At 47.7% G+C, this 25,737-nt stretch overlaps 2 protein-coding genes across 2 annotated transcripts; both read left to right on the top strand.

Moving 5' to 3' along the window:
• The first annotated feature begins 3,751 nt into the window (after positions 1-3,751).
• Znf786 (zinc finger protein 786) lies at positions 3,752-10,397 on the top strand. Its single transcript, XM_090333502.1, has 4 exons — positions 3,752-3,878; positions 6,673-6,799; positions 7,012-7,164; positions 8,213-10,397. The coding sequence occupies exons 1-4, from the start codon at positions 3,861-3,863 to the stop codon at positions 9,652-9,654; spliced, it is 1,740 nt and encodes a 579-aa protein (XP_090189628.1). The 5' UTR covers positions 3,752-3,860; the 3' UTR covers positions 9,655-10,397.
• Positions 10,398-23,791: 13,394 nt separating this feature from the next.
• On the top strand, positions 23,792-25,365 carry LOC150063753 (lysine-rich coiled-coil protein 1-like). The gene is made up of 2 exons (XM_090332439.1): positions 23,792-24,475; positions 24,703-25,365. The coding sequence occupies exons 1-2, from the start codon at positions 23,807-23,809 to the stop codon at positions 24,808-24,810; spliced, it is 777 nt and encodes a 258-aa protein (XP_090188565.1). The 5' UTR covers positions 23,792-23,806; the 3' UTR covers positions 24,811-25,365.
• The last annotated feature ends 372 nt before the right edge of the window (positions 25,366-25,737 follow it).

Below are 25,737 nucleotides of genomic sequence, written 5' to 3'. Positions count from 1 at the left end.
GGCTCGCCGTGGGAGGGCTCTGCTGGACGGAGGCCCGGCTGTCAGGCAGTGTTTTTCCTGGTGCACGTCTCGCCCGGGCACCCTTCCCGTCACCCGGGGGGCCCGTGGGAGGCCCGCGCCGCGCAGGCGCGCGAGGACGCCGTGTCCCGCCCGTGGGAGGCCGGGCCAGGCACGAGGATGTGTCCGTGTGGTGCAACGCTCGAGGGGAGCGGGGGGGGGGGGGGGGGGGGGGGGTCTGGCAGAGCCAATCCCGGGTTTCCAGCGCTCCAGCCATCCGAGTCCTCTCTCTCCCACGCGTGTTTCAGTAGACGAGGGACTGTAGATGAGGAACCTCGGAACCGTCTGCGCGGGGCTCAGAGTGCAGCGACTTAGGAGACAGGTCCTTTGAGGCCCGCCTGAGAAGATGCATCGTGGCCGAGAGTGAAAATCAGGATCTCCTAGATCAGACTGGCACTATGATGAAGGACGTTTAGGAGGCAATGAAAACAAGCTGGAGGCTATTCCCAAGAAAATTGTTCTGTCGTTTTACTACATGATACTTCAATAGGAACGGAGTTAGAATTTATCATTGTACAAAGGGGCTCCCTTGTAATAGCCGCATACGTGCATACAATGTGCTTTGATCAAATTCACCATTCCCTGTCTTTGGGGGACCAGTTCTGGGGCTTGAACTCAGGGCCTGGGAACTTTCCCTGAGCTTCTTTTGCTCAAAGCCAGCACTCTACCACTTGAGCTACAGTGCCACTTCCAGCTTTTTCTGTTTATGTGGTACTAAGGAATAGAACCCAGGGTTTCTTTTATTATTTTTTATTTTTTTATTGTAATTAATAGAAGGGCTACATTATGTTCGCCAGATAGAAGATGCATTACTTAACAATCATTGCTACCCCTTCTCATGTTTTTGTCCCCAAAGAACCCAAGGTTTCCTGCCTGCTAGTCAAGCATCTTACCACTAGGCCACATTCTCAGCCCTGACTCACTCACTCCTTCCTTCCTTGCTTCCTTCCTTCCCTTCCCTTCCTCCCTCCCTCCCTCTCTCCCTTCTGCGGCGCCCGGCACCCCTGACCAGCAGGGAAGAACGGACACCACCCGAGGATCCTTCTCGTATCACGCTTTATTGAAGAGCAACTTGATTGAAGGGAGAGCTGAAGCAGAGGGGCCCGGTGCAGGGAAATGCAGCTGCTTATATACAATCAAGGAACACGGGGCTTTTGCCATTGGCTGCTCTGTTGCCAGGGCCATTTTAAAACTCGGGATTGGTCAGGCCTCTGACGTCATACGCGCAGACTCAGTGGAATGAGCAAAGGCTCCGCACTCACATACCAAATAAGGAGAACTAAGAAGTTGTTTACAAGGAGCGAGGCAGGGAACAGGCGCCATCTTGTAATGGCGGCCGCTCCGGCTCCCCACACCCTTCCTTCCTTCCTCCCTTCCTTCCTTCTCCCCTTCCCTTCCTTCCTTCCTCCCTTCCTCTCTTCCTTCCCTCCTTCCTTATGTAGGTAGCTGAAACTTGAACTTAGAGCTTCACACTCTCACTTGGCTCTTTTGCTTAAGTCTAGCACTCTACTACTTGAGCCACACTCTACCTCTTATTTGGAGATTACACACATCAGCTGGCTTAATTTAGTTGGTTCATAAAGTTAAAAAATTAAGGAATGGGAGCAAAAACAACTGGGAGATAGTAAGGGAAGGAATGACTTGTCCAAAAAGAAATACACTCATGCCCGATGCCAGTGACTCATGCCTGTAATCCTAGCTACTCAGGAGGCTGAGATCTGAGGATGATGGTTCAAAGACAGCCTGGGCAGGAAAGTCTGGGAGAATCTTATCTCCAGTTAACCCCAGAAAACCAAAAGTGGCTCTGTGCCTCAAAGTGCCCAGGCTTTGAGTTAAAAAAAAATGTACTCATTACCTGACTTATGTCAGGTATGTAATCCCCTTGTACATCACTTTAATGATAACAATAAAAAGAAGAAAAAAGTTTTCAGTTGAAGCTTATTTTTGTCTTCCTGCACACCAATTCTTCCTTAGAATGGAATCAAAGGATGATATTTTTCAGCAGGAATTATGGAAAAAAAATAGACACTTTCAAGGCATAGCAATTTATTTCAGTACATTTGGAAAAGTACTCTCCATAAGCACTGGTAATGTTTGCTGAACAATATAAAAGTGGAGATTTCATCCTATCAGCCTTTGAAAACTGTAAGTGCTAAGTCATTTTGTTTAAATATCTTGAGAATAGCTGGTGCTGTGGGCTCACTCCTGTGATCCTAGCTACTCAGGCGGCTGAAATATGAGGATCAGGGTCCAAAGCCAGCCATAGTAGGAAAGCCTGTGAGACTTATCTCCAGTCAACTACCAGAAAAAGAGAAGTGGTACTGTGGGTCAAAGAGGTTGAGCACGGGGCTGGGAATTTGGCCTAGTGGTAGCATGCTTGCCTAGCATGCATGAAGATCTGAGTTCAATTCCTTGGTACCACATACACAGAAAAAGCTGGAAGTGGTGCTGTGGCTCAAGTGGTAGAGCTTTAGCCTTGAGAAAGTCCAAGGACAGTGCCCTGAGTTCAAGGCCCAGGACTGGTACACACACACACACACACACACACACACAGTGGTTGAGCATGATCCTTAAACAACAAAGCCCAGTCCTCAGTGTTTTGTGTTTCATCCAATTTATTATCTGGAGAAAAACTGTGGAAGTGATCTATAGTGTAATTTTATGTTACATCAACTTAGGTTATAATCATTTCCTGATTATAAAATTGAAAATATGAACAAACCTATAATGCATTTGGAAACGTTGATATAGTCATTGAGAACTTTGTGCAGTTCGCATTGATTTTGCTTTCCATACATATTTTTCCAGGTCTTTTGTGGGGGGCTGGGGGAAGGGCTGAAATTGGGCCTTCAAGCTCTCTTATTTTGCTTTTGAGGTTTTATTTTCAAGCACTACTCTCCAGTTGAACCATACCTCCACTTCTAGCTTTTTGGTGGTTAACTGGAAATGAGTCCCTCCTATTTGTTGGCTCTAGCTAGCTTTGAACCTCGATCCTGAAATCTCTGTTTCCTGAAAAGCTAGGATTCTATGCCACCAGCACTGGGCTCTTTTGTTGAGACAGGGTCACACTATGCAGCCAAGGCTGGCTTCGAATACATGATCCTTCAGGCCTCCAGTCTGCCTAACCTGTGCCTCTTCATCTGTCTCCCTGTCTTTCTCCACCTCTTTTCCCTCTGGATGCTGTGGGTGCCCTGCCCTCATCTCTTGCGCATTTCTATCCACCTGCTCATAGTCTCTAGGGTCTAGGGGACAGCTCAGCTCCTGCCCTAAGTATTCTATAGTCAAGGATGGGAGCTGGACCTGTGCCTGCCCTGAATGCGCCCTCAACCCAGCGGGGCGGGGCAGGGCGGGGGACCAGCACCCAGCCTGGCTGCAAGAAGAGACTCCTTCCCCAGCCGCCACCGTGCACTTCCCATCGCCATTTGCCCCGCTTGATTGATCCCTGCATGATGGACCCCATGAGCCCCTCCTCGGCGCAGGGCAGCCCTGGGACGAGCAGGCTGTCCCTGGATGGTGTCCCGGTCCCTTCTCTCCAGCAGGTCCCTCGTCTCCCGCTGCTTCCCAGCTTCGTGGACGGCGCTGCCCCGGCTGCGCGCTCCTCCCAGCCGGCAGGGGGCGCCGCGGCCCCGAGTGGCCGCCTCCCAGCATGCCCCGCGCCGCGCCAGCGCCGGGCCCGGGGGGCGGGGGAGGAGGCGACCGGGCTGGACCCGGGGGTCGCGGCCGAGCTGGGCTTCGCACACTGCGGTCAGCGCGGTGGGCGTCACCGGAGCCAGCGCCCAGGCCGGGCGAGTCCACGCGGGGCCATGGCCGAGCTGGCTCCGGTAAGGGGCTGCCCGCGCAGGTCCCGGGTTTCGGGGGTCCTCGGGAGGCGGCGTCCTGGGTCCCACGGGGTGGGGTCCAGGCCCGGGGTGCGAGGTTCGTCCCCAGAAGGAGCCGGTGGCCGCCACCCCGGCCAGATCCCGAACCCAAGCCGAGGACCGCGGGAGGGCCGAGCGGCACCTGACGTGAGGTCAGAGGTCAGCCGCAGGGTCCCACAGCCCGGTCCCTGGACTCAGCCGAGGGTCCCAGCCCTCCAGGATGTAGGACAGGATTGAAGGGGATGCGAACGCCCGCACGGGTAACGTGGTGTTTGCTCCATGTGTGGTGCGTGGTTGGAAGCCGTGGCTGACCTCGGAAACCCCTAGGGCCTGCAGCTCAAGACGACCGCCCTGCTGGTGGTTCACTGCAGATGAAAGAGGTCTCACCGGGACTTTAGGGCCCGGGTTGGCTTTGAACCGCCATCCTCAGGCCTCAGCCTCGGGATAGCTGGGGTTACAGGCGTGAGCCACCGCGCCCCACAGCCTTGGATTGTCTGCAGATTGTCTTTTTTTTTTTTTTTGTCGGGCATGGGGCTTGAACTCTGGGCCTGGGTGCTGTCCCTACGCCCTTCAGCTCAAGGCTACCGTTCTGCCCCTTGATCCACAGCGCCACTTCTGGTTTTCCAGTGGTTATATAGAGATAAGAGCCTCATAGCTAGGATTACAGGCCTGAGCCACCGACACCCGGCTTAAGATTGCCTTCTTTTAAACATGCTGATCCTGGGGCTTGAACCCTGGGCCTGGGCACTGTCCACTGTCCCTGAGTTTTGTTTTTGTTTTTGCTCAAAGCAGGCATTCTAGTTCCATTTTCACAGATGGACATCAACTATAATAGCTACATTCACCTACTCTTCCACTTCACATTCACTCCCCCCAAATTTTAAAATACCCTATATGATCCCGACAAAGCCCACAACCTCTAGGCTAGCATACCTTAGTATGCTAAAGGTATGTGGTACTTTTACAGAGAATTTTAAATAAATAGGTATGTCATTTGCATAGGTGAAAAAAACAATAATAAAAAATATTTTCCCTAGCTAGGTGCCAGTGGCTCACACCTGAATCCTAGCTACTCAGGAGGCTGAGATCCAGAGGACTCCATTTTGAAGCCAGTTAAGCAAAAGAAGTTTGAGGCTGGGCACTGGTGGCTCATGCCTGTATTCTTAGCTATTGAGATCTGAGGATGTGGTTCAAAGCCAGCCTGGGCAGGAAAATCTGTGAGACTCTTATCTCCAATTAACCACCAGAAAACTGGAAGGGGTGCTGTGGCGCAAAGTGGTAGAGCAGTAACCCTGAGCTGAATAGTTCAGGGACAGCGCCCAGGCCTAGAGTTCAAGCCCCAAAACCGACTTTAAAAAAAAATTTTTTTTGAGAGACTCTGTTTCCAAAGTAACCAGCAAAAAAAGCATGACTTGGAAAAGTGACTGTGACAGACTAAATAACTGAAGTTATAGTGATATGTTCTCATCTTTTAAGAAAGGAACTGGAGGGCCGGGAGTTTGGCCTAGTGGTTAAAGTGCTTGCCTAGCATGCATGAAGACCCGGGTTCGATTCCTCGGTACCACATACATAGAAAAAAGCCAGAAGTGGTGCTGAGACTCAAGTGGTAGAGCTCTAGCCTTGAGAAAGTCCAAGGACAGTGCTCAGGCCCTGAGCTCAAGCCCAGGACTGGCAAAAAAAAAAGAAAAAAAAAAAGAAAGGAACTGGAGCTATACTCTAATGGTAGTGTGTAAAGCTGTGAGTAAAGAAGACACAGAACTCACAGCCCAGATCTGGTTCAAGCCCTAGTACTAGGGAAAACAAAACCAAAAACGAGTGTGGTGTCTCACACCTGTAATCCTAGCTACTCAGGAGGCTGAGGATTGCAGCTCAAAACTGGCCCAATCACTAAAGTGTCCATGAGACTCTTATCTCCAGTTAACCACCGGAAAACCAGAAATGGTGCTGTGGCTCCAGGGGTAGGGCAGTAACTTTGAGCTGAAGAGCTCAAGCAGAGCGCCCAGGCCCAGAGTTCAAGCCCCACAACTGACAAAAAAAAGAAAAAGCTGCTGAAAACTAAACAGTGGTCTACTACATATATTGTTTTAAAATTCATTAAAAAAAAAAAAAGTGGGCCGGGAACATGGCCTAGTGGTGAAGTGCTTGCCTAGCATGCACAAAGCCCTGGGTTCAAATCCTCCATAGCTCATACACAGAAAAAGCTGGAAATGGTGCTGTGGCTCAAATAGTGGAGCATTGGCCTTTAGAAAGCTCAAAGACAGTGCCTAGGCCCTGAGTTCAAGCCCCTGGACTGGCCAAAATATATATACACACATATATATATGTGTATATATATATATCATAAAAGGAAGTAATTTCCTGGCTAGGAAGCAGGAAATGTTTCCCATTTCTCCCTACTTCATCCTGTTACACTAAAATAAATGCTTAGGGGGTGCCAGTGGCTTACACTTGTAAGCCTAACTACTCAGGAGGCTGACTGGTGAGTGCAGTTTGAAGCCAGCCCTGGCACAAAAGTCTGTGAGACTCTCATCTCCAATTAACCACCAGAAAACTGGAAATGGTGCTGTGGCTTAAAGTGGTAGAGTGCTAGGCGAGAGTGCAAAAGCTCAGGGACAGCATGCAGGCCCAGAGTTCAAGCCCATGACAAAAATAAATAAATAAATGATAACATCCTTGGCAAAACTTTAGAGAAAATGGAATTGATGAGAGATGGAGTCATTGTTGAAATGGTGACTACCTATATTGTCTGATGTTGCAGTTACCGCTGACTTTTGAGGACGTTGCCATTTATTTCTCAGCGCAGGAATGGCAGCATCTGCAGACATGGCAGAAGATGCTCTACAAGCATGTCATGAAAACCAATTACGAGACTCTGGTCTCTCTAGGTAAGAGCCCTTCCACTTTAGGGTAAGTCATGGAACTGGATTCTGTGAGATGTCTGGCACTTGGTAGTCAGATTTCTCAAAATACTAATTCACAAGGACTTTTTTACCCCATATTCTTTAGTTCATACTTCTGTGTTCATTTCAAACCACTTCATGTGTTTAAATATAGTTCCCAAGGAAGCTACACTTCCCTGTCTAATTTCTCTGTGCAGATGGTAATCTTTCTAAACCAGAGCTAATACTCTGGATTGAACATGGAAGGGGGCCCTTCAGGAACTGGGAAGCATCACAGGAACCAGAACGTGCAATGCATCCCTCTGCTGAGGCACATTTTGATCCAGTGCTGGAGCAACAGCCGTGGAATGGTGAGTATTAATATGTTCAGATTGCCTAGTTTGCCTTCTGTAATCTCGTCTTCCTGTTTGGCTGGCTTGAGGCTAGGTGTCTCATATCTTCTAGAGAAAGGCAATAAAGCACAGGACTTAAGATTTGGGGATCTGGGGCCAGGAGTGTGGCCTAGTGGTAGAGTGCTCACCTAGCATGCACGGAGCCCTGGGTTTGATTCTTTGATACCACATACACAGAAAAGGCTGGAAATCATGCTGTGGTTCAAGTGGCAGAGCACTAGCCTTGAGCAAAAAGTGTCCAAGGACAGTGCCCAGGCCCTGAGGTCAAGCCCCAGGACTGGCAAAAAGAAAAGAAAAGAAACACTGCTGTATATATCTTGGGATAGTAGATATGTCTGTACATAGATGAAGTAAGTCTGTGTGATGACTTTTGGTTAGGCCACAGACTGGAAGATAATTATTTGCTTTTGATTTCAAGAAGCCAGCAAATGGAGCAGGGAGTGTGGTCTAGTGGTAGAGTGCTTGTCTAGCATGCATGAAGCCCTGGGTTCAATTACTTGGTACCATATACACAGAAAAGGCCAGAAGGTTGTGCTGTAGCTCAAGTGATAGAATGCTAACCTTGAGCAAAAGAAGCTCAAGGACAGTGACTATGCCCCAGGACTGGCAAAAAAAAAAAAAAAAAAAAAAAATTGAACCAACAACAGCCAGAGAGTTTGGCCTAGTGTTAGAGTGCCTGCCTAGTGAGCATGAAGATGGGGGTTTGATTCCTCAGTACCACATATACATAGAAAAAGTAAAAAATGTGGGCTGGGAGTTTGGCCTAGTGGTAGAGTGCCTGCCTTGCATGCACAAAGACCCGGGTTCAATTCCTCAGTACCACATATACATAGAAAAAGCTGGAAGTGGTGCTGTAGCTCAAGTGGTAGCATTCTAGCCTTGAGAACGTCCAAAGGCAGTGCTCAGGCCTTGAGCTGAAGCCCTGGGACTGGCACAAAGAAAAAAAAAAAAATCCAGTAAGGCATAGAACCAGGAGAAGCTGAATGTCATTTTCATTTTCAATTAGATCCTTTTCAGGGCCCTGATTCCTCTGGACCCTTCTTAGGAGAAAGGCACCACCTTTCCCACAGGCCTGGGCAAGACCTCGACCTGATGACCCCACGGAGACTGGACACATGGGTTCTGGCTGCGGTGGCCCACGGCCCCGGCAGGTCGGCCCGGGAAGGACTTCCAAGTCCCAGAGCTCGGGGTCTCCCCGGCCTGCAGGAAGTCCCCTCCAGGCACAGCCTCCCATGCCCTCGCCTTGGCAAGAAAAACCACCTAGTAAAGCACCACGCGGGCCCCTCCACGGACCCACCGAGTAGGGCTGGGAGGAAACCGGCCGGAGGAGGAAAAGCCCGGTGTCCCGCGGTCCCGTGTCCCGCCGTCCCGTGTCCCGCGTGTGGGAGGGGCTCCCACGGGACGCGGTACTTGCTGAGACGCCTGGGCGGCCCCGTCCAAGGCCCCCCATGCCACGTTTGCTGCCACGCTGAGCAGAGCCCCTGCACCGCCACCCCGGAGGGGCGGCCAGCCTCGGGAGGGGACGCCCCGCGCGCGGCCCTGCAGTGCGCCCTGTGCCAGGCGCGCTTCCGCCGGCCCAGCCCGCTGCGGGCCCACCTGGTCCGGCACGGCAGCCAGCGGCCCTTCCCCTGCGGCGAGTGCGGCCGCGCCTTCAGCCACCCGTGCAAGCTCCGCGAGCACCTGCGCCTGCACAGCGGAGAGAGGCCCTTCCAGTGCCCCGAGTGCCCCAAGAGCTTCCGCCTCCAGGGCGTCCTGCGCGCGCACCAGCGCACCCACAGCGCCCAGCGGCCCTTCCCCTGCGGCCAGTGCGGCAAGGGCTTCACCCGGCAGTCCAAGCTCACCGAGCACCTGCGCCTGCACAGCGGGGAGAGGCCCTTCCAGTGCCCGCAGTGCCCCAAGAGCTTCCGCCTCAAGGGGCAGCTGCACAGCCACCAGCGCCTGCACAGCGGGGAGAGGCCCTTCCAGTGCCCCGACTGCGGCAAGAGCTACCGGGTCAAGGCCGACCTGAAGGCGCACCAGCTGCTGCACGGGCCGGAGATGCCCTTCTCCTGCCAGTGCGGCAAGGGCTTCGCCAAGCACTCCAAGCTCGTGGAGCACATGCGGACCCACACCGGGGAGAAGCCTTTCCAGTGTCCCCAGTGCGACAAGACTTTCCGCCTGAAGGCACAGCTGCTCAGCCACCAGGGCCTGCACACCGGGGAGAGGCCCTTCCACTGTCCCGAGTGTGACAAAGACTTCCGCGAGAGAGGCCACCTGCTCCGCCACCAGCGCATCCACAGGCCCGAGAGGCCCTTTGCCTGTGGCGACTGTGGGAAGGGCTTTCTCTATAAGTCCAAACTGGCCGCGCACGTCAGAGTGCACACAAAATCCTGCCGTGCTCCGAGGGAGCCAGACATTCAGAAAAGGCTGAGCCAGCTATTTGCAATGATCGAAGCCGACTGGAGCTGAGGCAGGCTCATCAGATGAGCTAGATTCCCAGGTTCCTCGGAAACCTGCCAAACCCACAGGCAGGCAGATTGGGGAACTGAAGGGCCCATTTTAAGAACGCATGAGATACAGATTAGGATGTTTCCCTTTTGAAACGTCACTGGCTATTCATAAAAGAGAGATTTGTTCTGCCTGCTGGCCTTAGGTGATGATGCTTCACCTAAATGCAAAGCTAGCTCTAAAATTCTGGGTTGAATTAAGAGATAAGGGCTTCCAAAACCACATGGCTCAGAAGACACCGCACTGTCAAAGACGGAGGAGCCCGTGGTCTTCAGTGCCCTTTCTTTCTACTTCCTACTCACCCCCTAAGTTTTTGTTGTTTTGTTTTGTTTTAGTGCCATTCCTGAGGCTTGAACTCAGGACCTGGGCATTATCCCTTAGCTTTTTCACTTAAGGTTGGAGCTCTACCACTTGAGCCACAGCTCTACTCCTGGCTTTTGGTGGTTAGTTGTAAGCAAGAGCCTGATGAAATTCCCTGTCCAGACTGGCTTTGAACTTCAGTCCTCAGAGCTTAGTCTCCTGAGTAGTTACAGGTGTGAGCCACCAGTACCCTGCTCCCAGCCCCAAGCTTAAACCAAGTGATTTGGCCTCAAGAAAAAACAGAAGACTCTCTCCAGTACCATTCTCAAATCCAAAAGGACGCAAATGGCTCCTAAATACCAATCTGCCTCTTTCAAGAGTGTGTCCCGGCCTGGGAGTGTGGCCTAGTGATTAAAGTGCTTGCCTAGCATGCACGAAGACCCGGGTTTGATTCCTTGGTACCACATATATAGAAAAAGCCGGAAGTGGTGCTGAGGCTCAAGTGGTAGAGTTCTAGCCTTGAGAAAGTCCAAGGACAGTGCTCAGGCCCTGAGCTCAAGCCCAGGACTGGCAAAAAAAAAAAAAAAAAAAAAGTTTTCTGGGGCCGGGAGTTTGGCCTAGTGGTTAAAGTGCTTGCCTAGCATGCATGAAGACCCGGGTTCGATTCCTTGGTACCACATACATAGAAAAAAGCCAAAAGTGGTGCTGAGGCTCAAGGGGTAGAGCTCTAGCCTTGAGAAAGTCCAAGGACATTGCTCAGGCCCTGAGCTCAAGCCCAGGACTGGCAAAAAAAAAAAAAAGAGAGAGAGAGAGAGTCCCTGACCTATGGGCAAAGTCTAGTGATCTTTATTGTTGGCCAGATAGACTTTATTTATTTTGTTGCAAGTCGTTGGGCTTGAACTCAGGGCCTGAGCACTGTCCTTGAACTTTCTCAAGGCTAGAGCTCTACCCCTTGAGCCACAACACCACTTCCAGCTTTTTTCTATGTATGTGGTGCCGAGGAATCGAACTCGGATCTTGTTGCATGCTAGGCAAGCACTCTACCACTAGGCCAAACTCCTGGTCCTTGACCTGATACGCTTGGATTTGGTTTTGGTTTGTTTACTTTGAAACTTACTGCAATGAAATGAATTCTCTGAAACTTTGTTCATATAGATGCTGAAGTTTATCAGCAGGTCCTGTAGTGATTTCACAAAGTTCCCCTAATAAAATAGTGGTTATTTCAGCAAAATTTGGCCAATCTTATTTGAAGGAGCAAAAAACAAAACAAAACAAACACTAAAGTTCTGCTGCCTATGAAACAAAAATGCAAGTGAAAGGTTGGATCAGGAGATAAGAAATTCTGGAATTCCAGAACACAGAGAGATGCTACTTAAAACAGAGTGGCTGAGATTCCCTAGAGAGAATATGCAAACAGCTGACTAAAGGCTGGACTATGACAAATAATAAACCTTACCATTTAGGGAGTTTCAAAGCCAATGTTTCCAGCAACACAGCAAGTCTAGGAAAGGGATAAGGACTGTCCAATTTCTTTCATTAAGTGAAGCTCACGGGAGTACCACTTGTACATTCTACAGGGACAGAGTTATATTTCATTCAAAAATTTCTGACTTTCTAAGGGATTGATCTGGAATTCTGAGGAGTGACAGAAATCAGATTGTGAGTAGACTGAATAGAAATTAAAACAATGTTTTACAAATTATTTTCTGTGGAATATTAACTCTAATTTTTTGCTGGCAAATAATTACACGGATAATTACACAAAGATTCTAATTTTATAATTATTTGTGCATTCTTTATTTTTGATATGGGAAGGGGATCTCAAAAAATGTAATTCAGATTGGCCTTGAACTTCTAATACTCCTGGTTGAGACTTCCCAACACTGAGATTACAGGCATTCACTACCACACTCTTGTTTTTTTTTTTTTTTTTTACTGTATTCTTTTACAGTCTACCACTTAAGCCATGCCACCAGCCTGGCTTTTTATTGGCTTTTTAAAGCTTTTTTTTTTTTTTTTGCAAAATTAGCTTACTGTCTGATATCAAGAAGATTACATTGGGAACAGGAGCCTAGTCTAGTGATAGAGTGCTCACCTAGCATGCATAAAGACCGGAGTTCGATTCCTCAGTACCACATATACAGAAAAAGCTGGAAGTGGAGCTGTGCCTCAAGTGGCAAAGCACTAGCCTTGAGCAAAAAGTGTCCAAGGACAGTGCCCAGGCCCTGATGACAAAAAAAAAAAAAAAAATCACACTCAGCAAAGTGGTTCTTGGCTCACCTCTGTAATCCTGGCTACTCAGGAGGCTGAGATCTAAGGATTGTGGTTCAAAGCCAACTTGGGCATTAATATCCTTGAGACTCTTATCTCCAAAAAACCAGAATTGGTGCTGTGGCTCAAGGGGTAAGGCAGTAGCCTTGAGCTGAAGAGCTCAGGGACAACGTCCAGGCCCAGAGTTCAAATTGCATGACCAAAGGGGGAAAAGAAGGTCACATCTTGGGTCTGGGAATGTGGCTGAGTGGTAGAGTGCTTGCCTAGCATGAATGAAGACCTGGGTTTGATTCACCAGTACCACATAAACAGAAAAATTCAGAAATGGTGCTGTGGCTCAAGTAGGAGAGTGCTAGCCTTAAACTCAGGGACAGTGCCCAGGCCCTGAGTTCAAGCTCTAGGACAAAACAAACAAAATCCTGCATTTGTGTGTGTGTGCGTGTGTGTGTGTGTGTGTGTGTGCTGGTCCTGGGGCTTAAGGTTCTTGGCACATATTTGAGAATAATCCTGACATCCGAAGTGGTAGAATGTCCCTGGAATGCTCTGGCATTCAAAATAAATCCTATAAATTTGTCTGAGAAACAATGCCTAGTGTCAAGACAAGGGAGGTAAAGAACAGGGAAGTTATTCTCAGTGGTGGCAGGGATCCCAAACCAGGACCAACACACGCCAGCTGGCATCACCGTCCTCTGTCCAAGGTCATTTGGAATGGCTAGCACCATCTCTTTCACTACTGAAAATAAAGAAACATGCTCACCACCACCCACTTTCTACTCCCATGAGTAGATGATGCCCAGGCAGTGGAATGGGGCCGTGCAACGACCATGTCTGTGCAAAGAGAAGCTGTCGGCAACAGCAAAAATGGAGGCAGAAGACGACCCTGCAAAAGGGTCCACCTCCCTAACCTGCATACTAATTTCAGATCTGAGCTTCTAGAATCGCAAAAGAGTAAGGGGTGGGGGCCGCAGGGAGCCTGGAGGAGTTCCTGTTCTCCACGTCCATCCCTGGAAAGGGTGGATGGGCTCCCGTTCCTGTAGCTTCTAGTCCCTTCCCCAGCAGACGGCGCTGTGGGAGCGGAGTCGAGCGGAGCCGAGCGGAGCCGAGCGGAGCCGAGCGGAGCCGAGCGGAGCGGAGCGGAGCCGAGCCCAGCCGAGCCGAGCCGAGCCGAACGGAGCCGAGCCGAGCTGAGCCGAGCCGAGACGGCCGAGCCGAGCCGAGCGGAGCCGAGCGAAGCCGAGCGGAGCGGAGCAGAGCCGAGCGGAGCCCAGCCGAGCCGAGCGGAGCGGAGCCGAGCGGAGCGGAGCCGAGGCGAGAGGAGCCCAGCCGAGCCCAGCCGAGCCCAGCCGAGCCCAGCCGAGCCCAGCCGAGCCCAGCCGAGCCAAGCCCAGCAGAGCCGAGCCGAGCCGAGCCGAGCCGAGCCCAGCCGAGCCGAGCCCAGCAGAGCCGAGCCGAGCCGTGTTCCCAGGATGCCGGTCTCCAGGGCGACGGTCCTGGAGGGGCGAGGCCGAAGGACGCAGGGCACAGGTGGACCCAAGTGCCATCCCTGCCGGGGCGGGATCTCCTGAGCTGGACCGGGTTGGGGGAAAGGCGCTGTTATGGGGTCAAGAGGAGGGGAATCCACACTCCTCCAGGCAGGGATTCCACGTCCCACCAGAGTCCACCGCACAGAGACAGTCTCATCTAAAAAGGTGAATTTATTGGGGAATCAGATGGTGAACGGGCGGCCAGGGACACAGTGCCGACTCGGGAGCTGACGCTGTGACCCTGAGCAGCGCTCACGCAGGTTTTTAAGGGCAAAACCCATGCGGTGGAACCTGGCCACGCAGGTGGCCAATGGGACGGTCCCATACCCAGAGGGACCCTTGCCAGCTCCGGCCACACGCAGGTGGCCAATGGGACGGTCCCATACCCAGAGGGACCCTTGCCAGCTCCGGCCACACGCAGGTGGCCAATGGGACGGTCCCATACACAGAGGGACCCTGCCAGCTCCGGCCACACGCAGGTGGCCAATGGGACGGTCCCATACCCAGAGGGACCCTTGCCAGCTCCGGCCACACGCAGGTGGCCAATGGGACGGTCCCATACACAGAGGGACCCTTGCCAGCTCCGGCCACACGCAGGTGGCCAATGGGACGGTCCCATACACAGAGGGACCCTTGCCAGCTCCGGCCACACGCAGGTGGCCCACAGGGTCACAGTCCAGTGTTCGAATTTACCTATCACCTTAGCTGGAGTTGGCCCGCAAAGCCGGCCCCTCCCCACCCGAGCGGACAGCCCTCCTCATGGGGTGGGGAGGAGGTCAAGGTTGCCCCTCCCTGGAAGGGCGAAGGTGGCCGGGCTGTACCATTGTCGACCTTCCAGGCCCTGCTCCCCTCAACAGCGCCACCCAGGAGCCCCGGACTAAACGCTGCAGGCTCCCACATGCACCCTACACCGAAGGTCCTAGGAGCCAGGGGCCCAGCGGGCGCCCCACAAATGCCCATCAGTGAGTTAGGAACTGAACGTCCCGCACGTGGGCCGCGTTCTGCCTGCAGCAGCCCGGGCTGGCCTGGCGAGCCTTCCCTGGGCCCCTTGTCCCTGGGTTAGGAGGAAGAAAGAGGACGTTATGGGTGAGACACGGAAGTTAACAGGGGACATCGTTTCAGGGACAGACCTTAGAAAACTGCAACGGCTGCAGCTCTCGCTTGGGTTTCAGTTCCTTTGAAGACCCTTCCCCCTGGGGCCAGAGTAACTCAGATTCCTGCTCCAAAAAAAAAAACAAACCTGGAAATGAACTCATTGCCTTTCCTAGGAATGCAAAAAGGCAACATAAAATAAACTCAGCAAGATAGTTAAGGTCTTTTTGGGTAGAACTCAGGGCTGAGGCTCTCTCTAGCAGTTGAGCCATACCTCCTCCACCCCTAGGACAAAAGTAACACAAAGTCATTTAGGGAGGATAAGGAAACCAATAAGTACAGTGCCAGGTAGAAGAGAGTGGGGATAAATTCAAGAATTTTTTTTTTCCAGAACTGGGCTGGAGCTAGGCATAATTTTATACTCTGAGCTACATCAGAGCTTCAAGGGACATTTTAGTGGCTAGAGGTAGCAAAGGAAAGTAAGTCCGTAGATGTAGAGATGCTGGAAGAGTAAAAAAAAAAAAAAGCTATCTAATTGGATTACCCTGTTTACACTGATACTCAGAACTGAGAAGAGAAGGGAATGATTAAACAGATGGATTTGATGTGTCAGAAAATTTGCTGAATACCTTTAGTAAAAAAAAACATCCAGTACGGCCGGGAGTTTGGCCTAGTGGTTAAAGTGCTTGCCTAGCATGCATAAGACCCGGGTTCGATTCCTCGGTACCACATACATAGAAAAAAGCCGGAAGTGGTGCTGAGGCTCAAGTGGTAGAGCTCTAGCCTTGAGAAAGTCCAAGGACAGTGCTCAGGCCCTGAGCTCAAGCCCAGGACTAGTAAAAAAAAAAAAATATCCAGTAGATATTTAAACTGGATTTAGAGTCCGGGTTGTTGTGTTAATCTCTTTTTGGTCACTCTGACAGATGGCCTGAGATGAATCAACTTAAAAGAAGAAAGATAAGCTAAGCATTGTGTTTCACGCCAGCAATCCTAGCTATGCAGGAGGCTGAGATCTGATGATCAAGGTTCAAAGCCAGCCAGGGCACTAAAGATGGAGAGATACTTTCTTATCTCCAATTAACCACTAGAAAACCAGAAGTGGGGCTGCAGTAGCCTATAGCTAAAGAGCTCAGGGACAGCACCCATGTTTAAGCTCAGGAACATCAAACCAAGTGTGAGGCAGAAATGACTGCTGATCCCATGGTGACCAGAATGAAGGGGAGAGGCAGAGAAGGACCCAGAGATCCAATATCCCCTCAAAGCCCTGTCTCCAGTGACCTCACTTCCTTCTATTAGGCTCTAATCCTAAAGCTTCCACCACCTCCCAACAGAGCCATAGACTGCATCCCAAGCCTTCAACACATGCACCCTTGTGGTACATTTGAGATACAAGGCACAGCAAAATTATTCACACAGGAAATATTGTAGGTTTGAGGGCCATATGATCTCAGTGGCTGTTGTTGACACTTGCGGTTTTTACATATCACACACATAGTACACTAGATTTGCTCCCACGCGCTGTAGATTGCTGACCTCTGGTCTAGTGCTTTGATGGAAAGAGGGAGGTGATGTTGGAAACTTGCCTGTCACCATTAAAAGCAGTGGAATGCAGGCCAGAAAAAAAAAAGTGTCCACTCAAGCAGGTGATTGCGTAGAGTCATCAGAAAGAGAAAAGGAGAACATGAGTCCAGAGGAAATGAGTATTCCAGTCGGGTTAAGAGGAATTGCCTGCTGCTGGTGGAGCTCAAGGATGTCAATCAAAGGGCATGTGACGGTTCAATTATGCTGAAGCATACCACCAATCTCTTCCACTGGAAAACTCTTCCCTTGCACTGTTATTTTTCAGCGAGCACACATTAGTTGTATGGGGGGAGTCATAATCTTTCCACATTTTCTGATGTCTCCTAGTCAATATCACTTCCTCCTAATCAATCTCACTCCCTCTACCACTCTCCCATACCCTACCTCCTTTCTGAAAGTAATTAAACAAGATTTTACTGTTTTCAAACTTGCAAACTGCTCTGACCATACTCATACTCACTCACCCTTTTCCTTACCTGTCCCTGCACTGCCACCTCCCCAATACAACCTTGCTGCCACAACTCCTAGGATTCAACAGTGTTTGTTGAGAGATTCCCTGTGCCATCTTCACACATAGTTGCACTTGATGTATTTCAAAAGTATTCAGCGGGGTGCTGGTGGCTCATGCCTGTAATTTGTTACTCAGGAGGCTGAGATGTGAGGATGGTGGTTTGAAGTCAGCTGGGGCAGGAAAGTTCGTGAAACTCTAATTAATCACAGAAAAAGCCAGAAGTGGTGTTTTGGTTCAAGTGGTAGAGTGCTAGCCTTGAGCAAAAGGGGTTTAGGAACAGTTCCCAGGCCCAGAGTTCAAGGCTCAGAAACAGCCAAAAAAAAAAAAAAAGGTATTCACTATACATCTTTCTTTTCCCTCTCCCACTCATCCCCTAAAGGGTCCTGTGATATATGAGATACATATATTATGTGTAAATTATGTATATGCATATGAATTGGTACATATTGGGGTGTGTGTATGAACATGCCCATGAATGTGTATGACTTTAGGTCTATCCCCCTCATGGCATTTGGCTTTTTGATCTTTGTTTAACTCATTCAACATGATATTGTTCAATTCTATCCATTTTCCTGCAAATGACATGGTTTCTCTTCCATTGCTTTATTTCTCTGGTTATGAACTGTAGCACTATATTGAATAAAAGTGAGGAGAAAAAGAGTTGAGAGCATAGTCTAGTGGTAGAGTGCTTGTCTAACATACACTAAGACCCAGATTCAATTCCTCAGTACCACAAACACAGAAAAAGACTGGCAAAAAAAAAAAAAAGAAAAGAAAAGAAAGTGGGGAGAGAAGAGTCTGTCTCAATACTAACTTAAGGGGAAATGATTTCAATTTTTCCCAGTTTAATAGGATGTTGACTATTGGTTTATTATATATGGCCTTTATTAAGTTCAGGAACATCTTATTTTTTGGCTAATCCTGGGACTTGAACTCAGAGTCTGAGCACTGTTCTTGAGCTTTCTCAAGGCTAGAGCTCTACCACTTGAGCCACAGCACCACTTCCAGCTTTTTCTGCGTATGTGGTACCGAGGAATCAAACCCGCTTTGTGCATGCTAGGCAAGCGCTCTACCATGAAGCCATGTTCCTGGCCCAAGGAACATTCCTTCTATTTGTAGTTTCTTCAGAACTTTTACTTTCAAAAGCCTTTTCTATGTTAACTGAAATAGTCCTATGATTTTTTTCCAGTTACACGATCGATTACATTTATTGATTTATCTATATTGAACCATACTTGCATTCCTGGGATGAAATCAACTTGATCACATTGTATGATTTTTTTAATCTATTGTTGAATTTTTTGTTGTTGTTGTTTTGTTTTTGTTTTTTGTTTTTGCCAGTCCTGGGCTTGAGCTCAGGGCCTGAGCACTGTCCTTGGACTTTCTCAAGGCTAGAGCTCTACCACTTGAGCTTCAACACCACTTCCAGCTTTTTTCTATGTACGTGGTACCGAGGAATCAAACCTGGGTCTTTGTGCATGCTAGGCAAGCACTCTACCACTAGGCCAAACTCCCGGCCCCTATTGTTGAATTTTTGAAGAATTTTATAGAAAAAATTTAGATTAATACTCATCAATGAGATTGGTTTATAATTCCCTTTTTGTGTGAGCGTGCATCTCAGGATAAGTATAAATATTGCCTTCCTAGAATGAGTCCAGTAGCATTCCTTTCCTTTACACTCCAGCACTACCTATATCAATACTTAAATATTTATGTATAATATTTATGACATGATAAAAAACCATGTTGGGGCTGGGAATTTGGCCTAGTGGTGGAGTGCTTGCACAAAGACCTAGATTTGATTAGATGAGGGAAACATTTTCTTTGTTGCTGTATATGAGTGCAGAGAGTGGAGGCTCTAGGAACTGCTGACATGATGCCATGGGTACTGAACTGAGGCAGGGAAACTTGCTGTATTAACATAAAACCTGGGTCTAATGAAGCCTGAACTCCTGCTATTCCAGGGCTCTTCAGTTGTATAACCATTCGGTTATATATACCATTTAAGAAATTTATTTATTTATCGTTGCTTGTGGGACTTGAACTCAGGGCCTGGCACTGTAGATTTGTGCTCAAGGCTAGCGCTCTACCCCTTTAAGCACAGCTCCACTTCCAGTCTTCCGGTGGTTAATTGGAAATGAGAGTCTCAAGGGCTTTCCTGCCTCGGCTGCCTTTTTTTTTTTTTGAAAGATTTTATTAACGCTGATTTTTACATCATATTTCAAATGTCATATTTAACAAACAAGAATTCAAGAAAGGAATCTCTAGGCAAGCGCTAACTGTATTTTTTTGTTTTCTGTTTTTTTGTTTTTTTGTCTTTTCTTTTTTTGGCACTGGGGATCGAACCCAGGACGCTGCACTTCCTAGGCAAGTGCTTTGCCACTGAGCTACATCCCAGCCCAAGAAAGGAATCTCTATAAGCAATCACTGGCACATAGATTTTAGAACATAATTAAGCTGAGGATTTGTATGTCATAGATACATATCGATCTATATAACATTATGTCTTTACAGTATCCCCTCAGAGATTTTTATGTAGTTATATTTATTTATTTTTTTTGCCAGTCCTGGGGACTGAACTCAGGGCCTGAGCACTGTCCTTGGGCTTTCTCAAGGCTAGAGCCCTTCCACTTGAGCCACAGCACCACTTCCAGCTTTTTCTATATATGTGGTATGTAGGAATCGAACTCAGGTCTTCATGCATGCTAGGCAAGCACTCTACCACTAGGCCAAACTCCAAGCCTCTGTGGTTATATTTATATCTCCAAGGCCATGTCCATAACCTTGGGTACCTGGGCTGCCTTTGAACGGAAATCCTCAGCTTTCAGCCTCCTGAGTAGCTAGGGTTATAGGTGCCTGGCAAATTTAAGAATTTTAGATACGGGTTTTCTGATACATGACAGAATCCTGACAATGAAATTGGTAACAAAATGGGAGTTGCTGTTGCAAGGTCAGGGTTTCTCACTGGAGTTGACATTAGAGTTATTCTTTAATCTTGTTAGCAACCTGTCATAAAATAAATATTTCTTTTAAGCAGGACCATGAAGCACAAATGAGAACTATCTTTAGTTGGTTTTCAAAAGCAGACTCTTCTTTAAGTCTTGTAGAAACAAGATAGCAATTACTTTCAGGATATAACAGAGAGTCTGATATGAAGCATCAAGAGTTTACTGTTTTTATCTTGTTGTTGGTGTTGGGGCCTGAACTTAGGGCCTGGGTGCTGTCTGTCTCTGAACTCTTCAGCTCAAAGTTAGTGTGTATCCCTTTTGGTTTTCTGGTGGTTAACTGGAAATAAGAATCTTATAGACTTTCTGGCCCAGGGAGGCTTTGAACTGTGATCCTTAGCTCTCAGCCTCTTGAGTACTAGGATTACAGGTGTGAGCTTTTTTTTAGTTTTCTGAAAAAGTGACTTATTGTGCAGATGAGACTGTTTGAATTTGTTAGATAACCTTAGAGATCCTCTTGCCTCTGCCTCCCAAATGAGATTATAGTCATGCCACTGCACCATGCTCAGTCTATACTATTGGTCTTTGTTTTGTTTCTGTGCCAATATTGGGACTTGAACTCAGGGCTCTGTGCTCTCAGTTGACCCTTATTCTAGTGTTTGATCACTTAAGCCACGCTTTTTTTTTTTTTTTGCCAATCCTGGGCTTGAGCTCAGGGCTTGAACACTGTTGTTGGGCTTTCTCAAGGCTACAGCTCTACCACTTGAGCTACAGTACCACGTCTGGCTGTTTCTATGTATGTGGTACCTAGGAATTGAACCCAGGTCTTCGTGCATGCTAAACAAGCACTCTACTACTAGGCTAAACTCCCAGCTCTTGAGCCACACTTCTACTACTAGCTTTTTGCTGGTTAGTTGGAGATAAATCTCTTCGAATTTTTTGAGCTGATTCTATCCAGGTAGCTCTAAATTTCCGTTAGATTATGTTAGATTACTCACAAAGCAGAAACATAATACTAATGGGAGGACCACAGAACATACAGCACCAGGCAAGAGTGTGGGCTAGTGGTAGATTGCTCACCTAGCATGCACAAAGCCCTGGGTTCGATTCTTTTTTGTGTGTGGGGGTCATGGGGCTTGAACTCAGTCTACACGCTGTCCCTGAGCTCTTCAGCTCCAGGCTACCGCCCTATCCTTGAGCCAAGCCCTACTTCCCATTTTCTAGAGGTTTAGTGGAGATAAGAGTCTCAGGTTCTTTTGTGCCCTGGCTGGCTTTGAACCTTGATCCTTAGATCTCAGCCTCCTGAGTAGCTAGGATTACAGGCGTGAGGCACTGCACCCGGCTCCTAGATTTGATTATTTAGCACCACATACACAGAAGAAGCTGGAAATGGCACTGTGGCTCAAGTGGTAGAGCTCTAGCCTTGAGAAAGTCCAAGGACAGTGCTCAAGCCCTGAGCTCAAGCCCAGAACTGGCAAAAAAAAAAAAAAAAAGACTAAACATAGAGCTCCCCTATGACCTAGTAATCTCACTCCTTGGCATTTATCCAAATGTCCAGAAACAAGGGCAAAGTAAAGTTATTAGCAAAACAATGTTCACTGAAGCATTATTTACTATAGCTAAGATATGGAACCAACCCAGATCACCTCAGTAGATGATTGGATCAAGAAGATGTGGTATTTATACACAATGGAACTCTATGCTGCCATCAGAAAGAATGGCATCACCCCATTTGTAAGGAAATGGAAAGACTTGGAAGTAAGCCAGACTCAAAGGAACCTAGGCCCATGGTTTCCCGCATTCCCTAGTACTCTCCTAGCAGAGGATCCAAACAAAATGAACTCCAGGATATGGAAACAAGAGGTTTATCTTTGTGATTGTCATTCTCAATGTACTGTGCGCAGTTGTTTCTTTTCTCTTTTTTCCCCTTATGGTTAATCTCATGTGGTTACTGTTACCCGGTATATTGTATATAAGTATATTTGTTTGTTTGAAATAGGGAAGGGAAGGGGGGAAAACAAGATGATTGGGAGGACACAGTGGGGAGGGAAAGGGGGATAAAAACATGAGAAGGGGTATCAATGTGTGAGAAGTAATGCACCCCCTATGTAACAAATGTAACTATAAACCCTCTATACATTACACTGACAATACACAACATACATATTGGGTCTGGGAGTGTAGCTCAGTGGTAGAGAGCCTGCCCAGCATGCGTGAAGTCCTGAGTTTGATCTCTCAGCACCACATAAACAGAAAAGGCCAGAAGTGGTACTGTGGCTCAAGTGGTAAAGCCCCAGCTTTGACCAAAGAAGCTCAGGGACAGTACAGGGGTCCTGAGTTCAAGCCCCAGGACTGGCAGAAAAAAAAATGAAAAAAAGAAAGAAAGATTTATTTCTTACACTTCTGAAGGCTGGAAGGTCTAAGATCAAGGTGCTGGAATGCATTGTGTCTGGTCAAGGCCTTCTAGCTGAATCCTCACATCCTCCCATTGCAGAAGGCAGAAGGCCAAAAGGAGATGAACATGGCAGGTGGCAGGAGAGAATGACCATTCCTACAATTCCTGTGAACTGTTTTGTCACTGGACATAGTGAGATGCCACGGTGGCTCTGAACATGTTTCTCCTGGTTCCACCTCCTGAGTGCGAGGCTATCTATTGGCGTTTGATGGCAGTCTCAGGTGCCAGGACTGTCACAGATCACCTGGAGATGACCTGCATGGAAAGGATTAATTCCCTGCAGGCCACTTTTCTGGAGGCAGCTGTGTGGGAGATGAGGCAAACACATAACCAAATTGGTCTATAAACTCAACCTAATCACAGTAAATGGCACCCACGGGACTAAGCTAGGACAGTGTTCACCTACAGGCATTTCTTTCTTTTTCTTTTTTCCTGGGCCTGGGTGCTGTCCTTGGGCTCCTTTTGCTCAAGACGAGCAGTGCACCACTTGAGGCAACAACACCACGTCCAGTTTTTCTTTTTTCTTTTTGCCAGTCCTGGGACTGAGCACTGTCCTTGGACTTTCTCAAGGCTAGAGCCCTACCACTTGAGCCACAGCACCATTTCTGGCTTTTTCTATGTATGTGGTACAAAGGAACCGAACCTGGGTCTTCATGCATGCTAGGCAAGCACTCTACCACTAATAGGCACCCCTGGTTCCTATTTCCAGTTTTTCTGTGGTCAACTAGAGATTAGAGTCTATCTCACTTTCCTGCCCAGGCTAGCTTCAAACCTCCATCCTCAGATCTCAGCCTCCTGAAAAGCTAGGATCACAGTTGTGAGCCACTGGTACCTGGCTAATAAGTTATAGAACTAATCTCTAGCTTAGAAATGCTTAACAGCCTCCACTCTGCCCCTCATTGTGGTCTTAGGAGCCTGAAAACCACTGTAATCAACTGAAAATGATGGAAATAGGAGCTTTCCAACTCAATAAAGTCATGTTTGGCTGCTGAGTAAACTTTTATTCTTCATTAAAAAAATTACTTTTGGCTCTGCAGCGGTGACAGCGGCGGTGACAGCGGCGGTATTCTCTGCCTCTTCCCTGGCCAGCAGGCAGCGTTGGCGGGGAGAGGGACAGTAGTGCAGACACCCGCCCCTGCCTCAGGGAAGATACCATATTGAGTAAACACGGACTGAGCTTTGTTTTGAAGGTGTCTGGAATAGTGCTACAGTTTGAATAGTAAAAGATTTCATATTATGAGGTGAATACAGTATTGGACAAAAATAGATGTTGTAATGTCTACATCATGATGTTTTTTAGCTCTCTGGTTGTTGCACAGGCTCACTATTTACACAAAGTTCATGTAGAAAAACTGAAGCAATGAATGGGTGAATATGATCAGATTTCTCTACCACGCTCTTGGCCTGATAAGGAGAATCCCTTTTTGTCAACCTAATGAAGCATTTAATGAAGTCTTCTGACTCTTTTCAAGATGAACTTGAAGACTATGTTAAAGTACAGAAAGCCAGAGGCTTAGAGCCAAAGACTTGTTTCAGAAAGATGAGAGATGACTGTTTGGAAACCTGTGGGTACAGAGAAGTCGAGTCCAGGCACAGGTACAGAATGTTTCATCAGAGAATCCCATCTGGAACTGTGCAGTCATATCCAAGATCATGCAATACTTCACAGAAAGTGGAAAACCAGTTACCTCAGTGGTTGCCAGCTCAGGACAGCAGGCTGAGACTAGATTCTCTGAGCTACTGTCACTTCGCCAGGGACTGTTTCTCAGAAAAACCAGTACCCCTGAACCTTAGTCAGCAAGAATATAATTGTGGTCTATACAATGTAGAATCTGGAGTTCCCAAACACCTCTCCGCAGGATACAATACTAGGACCCCTCAATGTAGTCATAAACAGATGCATCACAACAGAAAAAGGCACCCAGAGAAAGGCAGAGAAAAACCAGAGGAAGAACGACCTAAGCATAAGAGGAAAAGAAGTTCTGAGGAAATGGATTTAGACAAACACAAAAGCAACCAAAGAAAGAAAACAAAACTGGAAACAGAGACTGGACAGGTCAGTACAGAAAAGCTTGAGAACCGAAAGGAGAAAAGGAGCCGAGATGTAGCCTCTAAGAAAGAGGATTGTGGGGCCGGGAGTTTGGCCTAGTGGTTAAAGTGCTTGCCTAGCATGCATGAAGACCCAGGTTCGATTCCTCGGTACCACATACATAGAAAAAAGCCGGAAGTGGTGCTGAGGCTCAAGTGGTAGAGCTCTAGCCTTGAGAAAAGTCCAAGGACAGTGCTCAGGCCCTGAGCTCAAGCCCAGGACTGACAAAAAAAAAAAAAAAGAAAAGAAAAAAGAAAGAGGATGGTAAGCGTAGAAAAGAGGAAAAGGAACAAGGCAAAGAAAGGACAGAGGAGGAAATGCTGTGGGACCAGTCTATCCTCTGGTTTTAAAAGCGCTGTGGTTGGTTCTCCTGAGCTTTGATTGAAAGAACTGAGGAGCTTGGTTCTGTGAGACTCATATCACTTATCTTACTTGAACACACACTTGTAACTAAGGCCAGGTGAACAAGAAGTATTTAGTATGCTTGGTCTCCAACATGGAAATTACTTTTCCTTATTTTCCAAAAGCATTTGAATGGTTTTCTTACATGCAATGTCCCTTTTTGAGGGTGGCTCTGCTTGTATTCATCAAATTGCTGTGATGGTGGAATTAATTTCCTTGATAGATGACTTATTTTAAACTGGAGGATTAATAGACTGCAGAATGTTTCTTGGTTGGGTTTGTTTTCATTTTGAATTGGACATTTTAATGCTCATTGGTTTTCTCTATGAAGCAAATTAGATTTTTTTTAGATCTAATTTGCAGTGTATTTTGTAGACTGGAAAGTGAGAAATGAAATATATAATAAAAAATAATAAGCTTATCTTGCATAGAGTTTTAAAAGTTTAAAAGTATCATACAAAATCAGTTTATATTCTGGAAATGTTTATAATAAAGTGTTCTAATTTCTGAAAAAAATTATCTTTAAGTAGTTGTGCAAAGGGGTTTACAACTCAGCAAGTCAGTTTAAAGTATAATGCATCTTGTTCAAGGTCACCTCTTCTTCCTTACCTCTCCCAATCCCACCCAAACCCTCAGGTTATCTGGTTCTATTTTCACTAAATGTACTGAATATAATGATCGTTGATAAATGAACCTTTTAATACCATACTTTAGGGACGGGGAATGTCTGGCTTGAGGGACATCTAGGGCCTGAGAAATCATTTGTTATATGCCAGACACACAAGCTTCTCATTTACTTCTTGTCAGCTGCCTAAAGCCATGATAATTTTGGATGGCCCACGAATTATGTCATAAATATCAATATAATCTTGGCA

Source organism: Megascapheus bottae, chromosome 5 (assembly GCF_031878675.1).
Source record: "Megascapheus bottae isolate mThoBot1 chromosome 5, mThoBot2.hap1, whole genome shotgun sequence".
Lineage (NCBI taxonomy): Eukaryota > Metazoa > Chordata > Mammalia > Rodentia > Geomyidae > Megascapheus > Megascapheus bottae.
The sequence above is the reverse complement of the archived record's forward strand: the minus strand, read 5'-3'. Positions and strand labels throughout refer to the sequence as shown.